The sequence below is a fragment of the Mesoplodon bidens genome (assembly GCF_964165515.1).
Source record: "Mesoplodon bidens genome assembly, chromosome: 5".
NCBI lineage: Eukaryota > Metazoa > Chordata > Mammalia > Artiodactyla > Ziphiidae > Mesoplodon > Mesoplodon bidens.
Window position 1 is genome coordinate 46,892,559 of NC_138161.1, and position 13,240 is coordinate 46,905,798.

The 13,240-nt window shown below is 40.0% G+C and overlaps 1 protein-coding gene across 5 annotated transcripts in view; it reads left to right on the forward strand.

Moving 5' to 3' along the window:
• Window positions 1-13,240, forward strand: part of ST3GAL6 (ST3 beta-galactoside alpha-2,3-sialyltransferase 6) — a 78,703-nt gene that overhangs the window by 39,690 nt on the left and 25,773 nt on the right. For 3 of the 5 annotated variants that reach the window (XM_081234381.1, XM_081234378.1, XM_081234380.1), the window contains 6 exons: window positions 1,434-1,533; window positions 5,812-5,889; window positions 6,060-6,129; window positions 11,130-11,239; window positions 11,448-11,551; window positions 12,555-12,618. In XM_081234381.1, coding sequence (XP_081090507.1) covers window positions 1,445-1,533; window positions 5,812-5,889; window positions 6,060-6,129; window positions 11,130-11,239; window positions 11,448-11,551; window positions 12,555-12,618 — 515 coding nt within the window. In that variant the 5' untranslated portion in view covers window positions 1,434-1,444. The remainder of the gene's footprint in view (window positions 1-1,433; window positions 1,534-5,811; window positions 5,890-6,059; window positions 6,130-11,129; window positions 11,240-11,447; window positions 11,552-12,554; window positions 12,619-13,240) is intronic. The other 2 variants (XM_081234382.1, XM_081234379.1) reach the window with 1 other exon arrangement.

The following is a 13,240-nucleotide window of genomic DNA, read 5'->3' on the forward strand; positions in this document are numbered from 1 at the left end:
ATGACCTCACATGATTAAGAACAGCTTCATTTATGTTTAGTAGATTATACTTAAGAAGGCAATGGAGCTCTTTAAGAATCTAACCAATCAACTATACTTCAATAAAATTTAAGAAAAAATAAAAGAATCTAACCAGACTCACACGTTCGACACTGCATTGCCCCAATTGAGGTTAATAGAGATGGAGCCGAGTGGTACATTCAAGTATCTAGATGGACCAGAAACTTGATAAGAGATGCAAAGAAATAGTGTATCTGTTTAAGCACCATGCATTGAAATAGATCTAGTATAGAAACATATATTAAATTTGTCTTTTGCATTTAATTACATGTAGAAGTGAGAACATACTCATTTCTGCCTTTGAAGCAGAAGTGGGAACTAAACAAAATGTTTTAGGCTATAAAAAATATATTTTGTAAAGGGTTTTTTTTTTTTTTTTTGCATTTATACTCCAGAGAGGGTTGTGTCCAGGTTTGTGTCTATCTATAAATGTGCAGTGAACTATACTGTCCATTTAGTATAAAAACAAGCAAATAATTAGCTAAATTTACCTGTGCTGTGATACGGTGCATCTAAAAGTGTGTAAAAAGTGAGGATGTGGGAGGACTTCCCTGGTGGCACAGTGGTTAAGAATCCAGCTGCCAAAGCAGGGGACACGGGTTTGAGCCCTGGTCAGGGAAGATCCCACATGTCACGGAGCAACTAAGCCCATGCACCACAACTACTGAGCCTGTGCTCTAGAGCCCACGAGACAACTACTGAGCCCACGCACCACAACTACTGAAGCCTACATGCCTAGAGCCCATGCTCGGCAACAAGAGAAGCCACTGCAGTGAGAAGCCCGTGCACTGCAGCTAGGGAAAGCCTGTGAGCAGCAATGAAGACCCAAAGCAGACAAAAATAAATTAATTAGTTAATTTTTTAAAAATTGAGGTTGTGGGAAATATTTTTAGTAGCTTTTTCCCCCCAGTTTTTTAAAATGAGAAAATGACTTTTTTTATAAATAGCATAAATAGCATTTAAAAGTCATTTCGAGCACTGACAAAACAAAATGTTTGTTTACATCTTAAGGCATATATTCATTTTCTCTTGAGATAGAGAAAATAGGTATTTTTTAATACTTCTGAAAAAAGTTTTGGATATGAAATAGATGTGTAAGATTTTGTTCTGAATGAATTTTTTTCCTATCTAACATGGGAAAGTATTGGTCTAAACATGAATCACATTGTGTTGATTAAAGAGGATGAGGAGAGACAGAAAAAATATTCACTTTCCGAAAATTTAGTAGGTGTTTCCAAAATAACAGGCTGATGTCAGTTTCTTATACTCTTCTCTCTATATGTTTATTCACTAATGCTTGTATGTAAGCCATTGTGTAAATCACCTGTATAACGATCTTGCCTTTCCCTTGGCCTTCATCCCCTGTGTTTCAGGTGGGCCAGCCATGAGAGGGTACCTTGTGGCCATCTTCCTGAGTGCTGTCTTCCTCTATTATGTGCTGCATTGTATATTGTGGGGAACAAATGCCTATGGGTAAGTTTTATTTTTGCTGTTTAAAAATGACTACCAAACTGGTCTTTCACATAGACCTGCAAATGATATTAGAGGGACCTATTAAAAAAAACAAAAACAAACAAACAAAAAACAAACCCTGTAACATTTTGAACCTTTTCTAGCTTTTCCATTATAAATTGGAGTTTTACCATTCTAGTATCTTATACATTACATCTAACAGTTTAAATATTGATAAACAACAACATCTTTTTATTGACTTTTCAGTGAAGCAGTGGTGTTGACCATCTTTGGGACATCACATTTTTATTTATATAATTCATCTTTTTGAATTGATGGAGTATTTCTTAGACTCAGTGGCACTTGATTCTTAGAGTCTAAAATGTTTAGATAAGAGACTGTTGATAAAATGTAGACACTACATATGGTTCCTTTTGTTTAAAAATATTTGGTGAATAATGTATGTACAATTTGAAATGACTTTGACTTGAAATGTCACATATAAAACTTGAAGAGGCACAGGTAGTTTTATTAAAGAGAAAACTTCTATAATAAGATTTTTATCATTTTTCCTTTTTTTTCTATTTTGAAAAGTACTTAGTTTGAATAAATTAATTGCAAATAAAAAATTAGCTACAGTTTATAGCCTGAATAGAAATGACTAGAATAAATACCACTTGATTTCCCTGCATTCGTCACAAAGCATGTGACAATCTAGAAAACTTCAAAATCAATTATGTTTCTTTGAAAAAGGAGTAACAGCAGTTACTGATACATCACAACTCGTCAACTTATAATACAAGCTTCCTGACATGCATTTCCTGAGTGAACCCAAATGATCTTTTTTTAAAACAAGGAAATTTTGACAAGTTGAAGTGAAGTAAAGTAAAATAGTTCATGGCTTCTAAGCAACAGGTTTTGTTTTTTAAAAACCAAAAGAAAATTCAGAACAGCTTGTAATAGGAAAAATTAAAGCTATGCTACCACATACAAAATTTTGCTAGAGTCAATTGAGTATAACACAACTTTTCGAGCCAAAGGAAAACAAATCAAGAGATTAAAAAAATGATTCTATCTAATCTAAAAGAAATCTACTGATTTCTACAAGTGTCACAAAGGGTTTGAGGTAGCACAACTGTCTGTACTTTCCTTGTGGTGTGTTTAAAAAAAAGGGGGTGGGGTAGGAGGAGGGGAGAAGAAATGTTTTCTTGCTTCTGAAAGCAAAGAACTTATTGGAATTAGAGAATAAACTGACCATGCAAGTATGTCCCTCCATTTGGCTGTCACTTGTGCTCATCTGCCAACCAAACATTTCCTTGCGTCCCACTGTGGCAACTGTCCTTTTAGGATTCAAGCCCACAGTTAAGGCTGGTCTGTTAGATTAACAACAACAAAAAAAGAGCACTGTCGTCATTCAACCCTTTATACCTCCCTAAATTTCTTAACACCTGAATAAGTCCAAATACAGGATAGCTGATTAAGCCTTTCTTCTTCTAAAAGCAAATCGAGTCACTGTCCTTTCTTGTTAATTTATGCTTTTTCTCATGAGAATGATTTTTTTCTAGAAAAGTGAACAGATGAACCACAGTTTATATCTAAAAAATAAACTTGCCAAATGTTGCTGATACTAAAAACAGATTAGTTATCGTGGGAGGAAAATTAGATAATCTAGATTAAATTGCCTACTGAAAGGTGAATATAAAATGTTTTGTAGCATTAAGTTTTTGTTATAGTACTACACTCGGGAGAAACATTAAGGAAAAACTCTTTCCCAATTATCTTCAATGTGGTTAAAAACAAAACATCTCGTACATAATGGTAATTAATATGAATTTGTTTTTACAAAGTATTCTAATTACCAAATTTCATATTTAGATGGGGGTGGGGAGAGAGGCTCTCTTGTCCCTCTTCCTAACTTTGCAAATCCTTGAGCTATGCTTTGCTAAACTACCATTCACACCAAGTGTGAGACCATCGTTACCGTGCTACTCTATCAAGAACATTCTAAGATATTTTCTATAATAAAGATAGAGAAAAAGTTAATATACATGTTGCTGTATTCTACAATGTTTGCAACAAACTGTAAACTAACATAGTTTGAACCAACAGTACCCTCAGTTATGCAAAACACTTTTTCAACCCTGAGGATGGGTGATTCAAAAACACTAAAGGCATCAAATTAGACTATGTCTATTTCTCCTCAAAATATATTTTCAAAACTCAGAATTCAGAAGTCTGATACTTTTGGAAATTCCTTTGCTTGAGTTTCCCAGATTTTTGCTCAGAAATTGCTACTATGTATTATAAATGTTTTAAAAAATTCTTCATCTTAATGCAAATGACCAGAGCTGAAAAACTGACGTGGACAACAGGTTGGAAAACCCAAATCACTTAGCTTATAAATGCATAATGTAATCCTGGAGGACAACTGTCTGTTAGTCTAGAGGTATCCTTTTTCCTATTGTCAGTCCTTTGGTGAGGAATCAAGTTTTGATGACCTTTAAATCCTGAATGAGTGGTGAGTATAGGATGTCAAAATAAACCACATAAAAACTTCCTGCCTTAGACAAAAGTTCGGTACTTTTTGCCAGTGTTTGAATAGTAGATCCTAGACCATGTTTCTAGGTTTTGTTTTGTTTCACTAGATTAAAAAAATGATGCTTCTGCATTTAACTTCGTCACTGGTTGATTGTAACGCTCTTTATGGAAGGAAGTTAGGCAAATCATTGTAATGCTCTTTATGGTCACTGGAAAAACCCAGTGCCAGGTGGGTCGGTTTGGAAACAAGTTTTGAGGTTTTGGACTTAAATAATGAGCCATAGATCTTAGAAGTCTGATTATATATCACATGAGGATCCTACTGCAGGCATCTCTCCCTCCACCTCTGCCACTTCTGTCTCTGTCCTGTACTTAGTAATGGAAGACAAGAACAGAAAAGAAAGCACGAAGTTTACTAGATTGCTAATTCCCTACAAATCCTATTCTTGGTCACAGGGGAAATGATAAAGAAGACAATGAAAAGGGTCCAAATTCAGCACAGTTTTCTTGTCATCAGAATTTGAGGAACTTTCATGTCACTCCTAAGCTAACACATTACTCCAGACACAGAAAGTATCGTGAAATTACCTCGGATGCTGGTAATTACCTCGGGGCTGGAAATTACCTCGGAACTTGCTTCCTTAAAAACTGTTTAAGACAAGTAATTGTCTTTTTTTAAGAAAAAACACCCACAGTCTTCACAATATCCCAAAATAGTTTGTTTTCTGGTTTGATAACCTTAGAAACCAAGTAATATCTTATACTTTATTTTGTCCTCTGACTATAATTTGGTTTTTGTGGCTTGGTGTGCTGGCCCACCATATTTACGTACCTTCCTTACATGTAAATCAAGAGAGTTTTGCCATTTGGGGTATTTACAAAAGATGATTCTCTGCATCTGGCCTCAGACTTCAGAAACCTAGCAGTTTTAACTGTGGATTTTGTCCCAAAATAAGTTTAAAATTGAGTCAATCCATGAAGGGTTTAGGCTGTTTCTCTTTGAATCCTGTGATTGCAGAAGACAATTGATTCGTTTTCTTTTTTAGATTAATTCTCCACACAACTGATGATCATTAATAGTTTTTTATATTAGGCTGTTTTGCTCTTTCCTGGCTGAGTCTGGGTCCTGCTGTCCCCTGTCCCCTTCATTTGTTTTCATTGTTGTGCTCTGTCTTGTATCACAATACCCTTTGAAATTGTGGAGACAAGTGCTCCATTCAGGGGACGCACAAGCGCCTAACCTGTGCCAAGAATAGAGGGGAGTTAGGTATGTGACTCTAAATGGTGGAATTTGTGGAGTCCCCGGGGCACGGGCAGGGGCTACGGAACCTGCTCGGGGCAGTGTCTCTGTGGCGTTTGCTGCCCATGGGTGTCCCTGCGTGTGGAACGGAGGAGCTACATAGCCGTGTGCATTTCTCAGGCTTTCAGGAACTTCTAAACCGTGAGTCTGGTCTTGGCTTCCACAGCGTGATGATCCCAGTTCTTCTCAAAGGGTCCTTTGAGTCACTGCTCTTTGACCTTTCTGGGTCACTCGTCACCTCAGCCTTTTCCACTCTCTCTTGCTTTGCATCCATGAATCCTCAAATGTGTCCAGGACTTAGGAGAAACTTCTGTCATCCCTCAGGGGCTGCGGTGAGCATTTCTATTCCCTGCCTGAGAAGCCTCTCACTGGTGGCACTGCGTGGGTTCCCAGGGCATTTTCTTCCCTTTGGGCCGTCTTCCTAGTTCTGGTTTCTGACTGACGCTATTTTTGTCTCATAGGGTGCCACCTGTGGAAATGAAGAAGAGAAATAAGATCCAGCCTTGTTTATCAAAGCCAGCTTTTGCCTCTCTCCTGAGGTAAAAATACAAAAGAAACCGTGGCACACAAAATGTTCAAAATGTGTTTGTAATCATTCTCCACACTTGTTTGCTTTTTTTCATGCAAATCTTAGCAGTATAAGTACATAATATGGTTATCCTACAGTTAAGGAAGAGCTTGACTATCCTGTGTCTTTTTGTGCTTTTAGTCAGAACTCTGCATATATTTTAAGAAAAGGCATTGAAGAACTCAGTCAGACCAGTATTCTTTTCACACAGGTGAGATTAGAGAGGTCTATTTGTGTTTGATCATAAAAGAGTACACTGTCCTTTTAGGGTTTTCTTTCCCCACCCTTGTTCCCATGTTATTTTCCACCCTTGCTATTTTTATTTAACTTCTAGGTTAAAGTTTACAGTAGATATTTTCCCTTCACAGACTTTTAATGAACTACATAGAGTGTAAATAATGATTGTTCATTATGGTTGTCAGGACTTGTAGAGAATTTACTCTTCCATCCATAAATATTCTTTTCCTTTGCCATCACTGCTTTGATAGAGTGCTGGTCAAAATGCTTCCAGATTAATAGAAATCAATGACAGTCAGGTCTGGGCATGTTGAAGTGTGTAAAACACATACAAGCTTTTCAGCATTTTATCTTTTAAGGATCTAAAATTAACATTGTCTTTTCTTATTTTCTTTTATCGTATTACTGTATCTCTCCATGACTGGTTCTTAACCTTTTGGGGCCACAGGTCCCTTTAAAAATCAGCCAACCTGGGCTTCCCTGGTGGCGCAGTGGTTGAGAGTCCGCCTGCCGATGCAGGGACACGGGTTCGTTCCCCAGTCTGGGAAGATCCCACATGCCGCGGAGCGGCTGGGTCCGTGCGCCATGGCCGCTGAGCCTGCGCGTCCGGAGCCTGTGCTCCGCAACGGGAGAGGCCACAACAGTGAGAGGTCCGCGTACCGCAAAAAAAACAACAACAACAAAAAAAAACCAGCCAACCTTCTGGAAAACTTTAGATACATAAAATATTTTTACATCTGACTACAGTTGTGCCGCGGCTGCTTGTAGTCAATCTGTGGGTGTGTGTCCAGTTAGGATCACCGCAAAACTAGAAGAGTGATGTTAAACTTTTTTTTTTTTTTTTTTTTTTACCATGACCCATAGTAAGAAATACATTTTGCTTTGGAACTTAGTATCCATACGTATTTATAATAAAAAAAAGAAAGAATTTTTACCTTTCCTACTCCAGATACCCTGTATTCTGTTCTATTCACTTTTTAAAAATGAGCTGATCATGACTTGCAAAATTGACTTCATGAGCCACCTATGGGTTGCAGACTGCAGCTTCAAAGTGCTACCCTAGAATCAAGGTACTCTTCAGCTTTCGAGAGAAAAAGCATTTTCGTAGAAAACCCAAAGGGGTTAAAGTATTTATGAAAGATTGCTCAGCAGGTGTGTAAGTCTGCACATTTGTCACGTGAACAGTATTCCCTGGCGGCAGAGCTCCCTTTGCAGTAGCCATCAGGAGAAGCTCTGCTGGGAAACCTGGCGGAGTTACCTGCAGTGCTATGAAGAGGACACCCTTCCTTAGCGTTGAGCTTGGGTGTGGTTTCATCTTTGTCAGGTATGGGTTAGTGACTCCAGATAATAGTTACTTCACTTTTTATATCTTCGGTTTCTGTGTCTCGTCGACTGAAAAAAAAAAAAAAGCACAGCCTAAAAGTTGAGAATGTTTTATTTGGGGACCTTACTGAGGGCTGTAGCCTGGGATGGCAGGCTCTCAGCTCTGAGGAACAGTTCCAAAGAGGTAAGGGAGGAAATATTGGAGTTTTTGCTGAAAAAGACAAACAGACATGTAGTCATGTTGCAGGAAGGTGGACCCCTTCCAGGGTCCTAGAGTGAGTTCTTGTGTAACACTCGGAAATGAATTGTCTGCGGAGACGCACGTGCTGACAAAGCAAGAGACTTTATTGCGAAGGGGCGCCGGGGCGGAGAGCGGCAGGGTAAGGGAACCCAGGAGAACTGCTCTACCACGTGGCTCGCAGTCGCGGGTTTTATGGTAATGGGGTTAGTTTCCGGGTTGTCTCTGGCCAAGCATTCTCACTCAGGGTCCTTTCTCGTGGTGCACGCATCACTCAGCCAAGATGGATTCCAGCCAGGAGGATTCTGGGAGGTTGGTAGGACACGTGGACTGGCGTCTCCTCTCTCTTTTTGGCCTTTCCCGAATTCTTCCGGTTGGTGGTGGCTCATTAGTTCCGTGTTCCTTCCCAGGACCTCCTGTCGTAAAATAACTCATGCAAATTGTTACTGTCTTTGCCTGGTCAGGGCAGGCGGTTTCAGTCAGCGTTTCCCTTAACAGTCAGGTATCAAAAGATGACTGCTAATCACAAAAAAGCAGACGTCTCAAGTTAATGATTTTAGTGCTTCTCAATGAATAGGAAGATGCAGGAGTCTGAGCTTATTGAAATTATTCCTTTTGATATGCACCTTAACTATCTAGGGGCAGCATCCTGTTTTTCTCCACCGTGTATCCCCCTCGGGGTGTACCGTCTGGGGCGGCTGCAGTGGGCTGAAGGCTTGCTGGCCTCAACATCCTTTGTTTACTGGAATGGCAGGCCACATTTTTTTTTCCACAGTCTAAATTGGTTAGTAGAATTTATCTTCCTTTCCAGGCTTTTGTAGGAGTAACAACAGCAAAGATGATCATTATAATGTAATACAACATACTGTAACATAATACAATGTAATATATAATTATTACAGATAAGGCGGATACTTATTGAGCCCGTACTCTGTGTGAGACATGGAGTTATCGACTGAAAAAAAAAAAAAGCACAACCTAAAAGTTGAGAATTATGTTTTATTTGGGACGTTACCGAGGACTTAAGCCTGGGATACAGCCTGTCAGATAGCTCTGAGGGACTGTTTCAAAGAGGGAGGAGCCAGGATTTATAGGAGTTTTGGGGAAAAAAACAGGGAGTCGAACATCAAAAGATTACTGCTGGACTTCCCTGGTGGCGCAGTGGTTAAGAATCTGCCCGCCAATGCAGGGGACACGGGTTCAAGCCCTGGTCCAGGAAGATCCCACATGCCACGGAGCAACTAAGCCCGTGCGCCACAACTACTGAGCCTGCGCTCTAGAGCCCACGAGCCACAACTACTGAGTCCATGAGCCACAACTACTGAGCCTGCGCTCTAGAGCCCATGCTCCGCAACAAGAGAAGCCACTGCAATGAGAAGCCTGCAACGAAGAGTAGCCCCTGCTCACTGCAACTAGAGAAAGCCCATGCGCAGCAACAAAGACCCAACGCAGCCAAAAATAAATAAAATAAATAAATTAAAAAAAAAAGATTACTGCTAATTAAAGAAAAACCAGACATCTCAAGAAAATGAATTTACCCCTTTTCTACATGTGGGAAGATGCAAGGAACTGTATTATTGGAATTATTCCTTTGATACGCACCTCAGTGATCTGGGGCCAGTATCCTGTTTTCCTTCCTCCTGAATTCCCCTCAGGGTGCACAGTTGGGGGCGGCTGCAGTAGCCGAAGGCTTGATGGGCTTCAACGTCCTTTGTTGACTGAAATGGCAGGCCACATTCTTTGCCACAGTGCTTAACAGTTACTTCATTTAGAAATAAAATGTAAGTCACCTAGTACACGGTCTGACTGGCAGTATCCCACCAACTCCGAAGAATAGCGTCCTTAATTGCTTTCACCTCAAGGTGCAAAGTCATCTGTGGTTTACTTTCCCAAGGAAGCCTGGGAAAGATCTTGAACCTCCTCTCAATCTTAAGTCAGGTGACCTGACACTTCCTCTCCCCAGAGCAGATCCTAAGCTTAGGGATCAACCCTGATACAGATAATGACCTTTTGAAGTTGGCTGGACCCCTGAGGCTGCTAACACTTGTCACAACTGAATCTAGCAGGCACACCCTTCTCGAGTAGGAAGGGCTAGTTTCTCATCTCTTTGCTTAGTCTGAATATGGTATGAGTTCTTAGCTCTAAAGATCTTGAGCTCCTGTGATTTGCCTAAGGTTAGTGGTTCCTGGGTAGCAAAACCAGGATCAAGCTGAAGCTAATTTGTCCCTACTCTACTGCTGTTTATTTCCATTTTATCATGCAGCCTCTGAAACCCCAGGGGCGCTCTGATCTCCACCTGCAATTTTTATACTAAGGAAGAACAAAACTGATAAGGCCGGAAAGAAGGGGCCATGTGTTGGGGATGGGATAGGGATTAGCTTGACTTGCTCTGCAGTACTTAGTCCTGGTAGGTGGAAATGGCATTTTAATATGTGCTTTACCTCTTCCTTATCGCCTTCTGTTTTTTTTTTTTTTTTTTGATGTGGACGTTTTCAAAGTCTTTATTGAATTTGTTACAATATTGCTTCTGTTTTATGTTTTGGTTTTTTGGCCTGGAGGCATGTGGGATCGTAGCTCCCTGACCAGAGATTGAACCCGCACCCCCTGCATTGGAAGGTGAAGTCTTAACCACTGGACCACAAGGGAAGTCCCTGTTCCTTCTCTTTAATGAAAAAAAACTTATTTCTTTCTATTTCATAATGGTCCCATAAAGAATTAGTTTGGAGTTGAAATTCATTCAGTCATTTCTTAAATGTATGTTGACTGCTCTGTGCCAGGAGCTAAAAGTGAGGGAGAAAAACAGAGAAAACAGAGGCACCTCATCAAACATTGTTGTCTGAGAGAGTACCTGAGTGGAGCAGGGGGGCAGGACAGGCAACAAGAAGACAAATATCCATAGTTCTTGTTCTTGAGTAAATTTTAATTTAATGACCTCAGGAAAGAGTTCAGTTCTAGCTACCTCTAACTTTCACTGTTTTTTTTTTTTTTTTAAGAAGATGTTGGGGGTAGGAGTTTATTAATTAATTAATTAATTTTGGCTGTGTTGGGTCTTCGTTTCTGTGTGAGGGCTTCCCCTAGTTGTGGCAAGCGGGGACCACTCTTCATCGCGGTGCGCGGGCCTCTCACTGTTGTGGCCTCTCCTGTTGCGGAGCACAGGCTCTGGACTCGCAGGCTCAGCGGCCATGGCTCACAGGCCCAGCCGCTCCACGGCATGTGGGATCTTCCCGGACCAGGGCACGAACCCACGTCCCCTGCATCGGCAGGTGGACTCTCAACCACTGCGCCACCAGGGAAGCCCCAGTGTGTTTTTATTTTCACAGCTGACAACAGCTTTATGGTACCTTTTCTTTTGGGAGTGGATCAGCATCTGTACTTTTACTTTCCCTTATTTCTTCCTTTGTCTCTTCCTGTAGATGGCTGTCACTGGTGTTTGCTGGTTTGTAAATTTTGTGCCCCCCCTACTCCCCACCCAAAGCTGTTACATAATTTTGGTTTTACTACTTGGAAAGCGTTTCCCTTCCAGGTGTGTAGATCCAGTGTACATTCCATTCTAGGTAATATTTAAGTAGTGTTTAAGATGATTTTTAAAGAATCTTAAAAATAGTTATACATTCATGTATAGTTAATACAACAATAGGAATGACGTACTATAGTTATTTACAGTTGTGATTTTAAAAACATGCAAATATTATACACATTTGGGAAAATCATTCTTTATCCTTTTCTTCCAGGTTTCATCAGTTTCACCCTTTTCTGTGTGCAGCTGATTTTAAAAATACTGCTTCCTTCTATGGTAGCGATAAGTTTGATTTGCCCTATGGGATAAGAACATCAGGTCAGTAATATTATTCTTACCCTGCCCTATTAATATGAGTGGTGTTTGATGTGAATCACATGTTTATATCATTTTAAGGCCTTTTAATATTTCTGTTTCATAATGATTCCTAAGGATATGATTTGAGGATTGGGTGAAAGGAATTAAATTTTAATACATAAATCCCCATTCATTTTGAGTCAGTGTGGAATAAAAGAATGAAAAAAGTAGATTTTTTTGTTTTTGAGAAACTGCTTTTCACTTTTGTTTTGCCACCGTATTATTCATGAGTTCCAATGCCTTACTTTATTCCAATTCAGAATTAGCAAGACAACTCTATGGGTTAACTTCCTCCCTATTTCCCATTTCACCTCTTTACCTATGAGTTTTATTTTATGTCATCAGCACATTCTAGGTCCTTGGTCAATCTTTTAATTTAATCAGAGGATATTTTATTTTTGCTAAATTTAGAGAGAATTACTCCATTTACTAATGATGAAACGATTTTCCCTCTGCTTGTTGACAACTGCTTTGCCTTGCACAATTTTATATTCTAGATTTTGAGGGACCCTGAAAGCCTAGGAGGTGACAAGCCTATAGTTTCCCAAGTTAGACTTTTCTTATTCACCTGATCCTGTGTGTGTGTGTGTGTGTGTGTTTAAAATACATTGCAGAGAGTTTGATAATCTAATAGGTTTAAAGTTGCAGAATATTGATTTCTATACCAATGTCAGTTTCAGAATCATCTGATATGATTAATTTTTGGTTATGATTGTTTTTCGATTAAGCATCTTATTTTTCTGGGGTTTTTGGAGAATGTCCTTAGAGCATTTACCATTTTGAGTGCGCCTGTTAAGTAGTGCTGGCTAATTGCGGTTGTAATATGAATTTTCACCACAGAATAAATCACAGGTGGCCACGCCAGTCTGAAGTGGGCTTTGGGGAGGGCAGTGGATAAGGCGGTTTACTGTGCACCTAAGAAGTCATGATTGCTTTTATTCCTAATACTCCATTTGTTTTCTAGCCGAATACTTTCGACTTGCTCTTTCAAAACTGCAGAGTTGTGATCTCTTTGATGAGTTGGACAAGTGAGTTTGTTTTCTTGCTTCCGTTTTACTTTTAGTTTTAGCTAAGTTGATTCAAAACATGTACCCCAGTGTAAAATATATTCACCCAGGAAGATTCCATAGCTTTTGTGCATAAATAAAATGCCTAGGAGTTATTCCTATGACACTTGAAGTAAACAAACTACAAATATAGTTTAGAAGTTGCATAATTGGTTGGCTCAAAAGATTGCAGACAGTCTTGATGATGTGCCATGCTAGTCCCAAGTCAGGACTTTTTTTTTTTTTTGCTGTACGCTGGCCTCTCACCGTTGTGGCCTCTCCTGTTGTGGAGCACAGGCTCCGGACGCGCAGGCTCAGTGACCATGGCTCACGGGCCCAGCTGCTCCGCGGCATGTGGGATTTTCCTGGACCAGGGCACAAACCTGCGTCCCCTGCATCGGCAGGCAGACTCTCAACCACTGTGCCACCAGGGAAGCCCCCAAGTCAGGACATTTTTAACCCATGTTCATCTTTTCTAAGTTGTTGTTACTGAAGAATTAATTCACACTCCCTGTTAATCAGCTGACAGCCTCCTTCCATGGCATGGTTCCCATACCTTCCCATACATCTTCTAAACCGCTCGTTCATGAGGATCTTTTCTGTT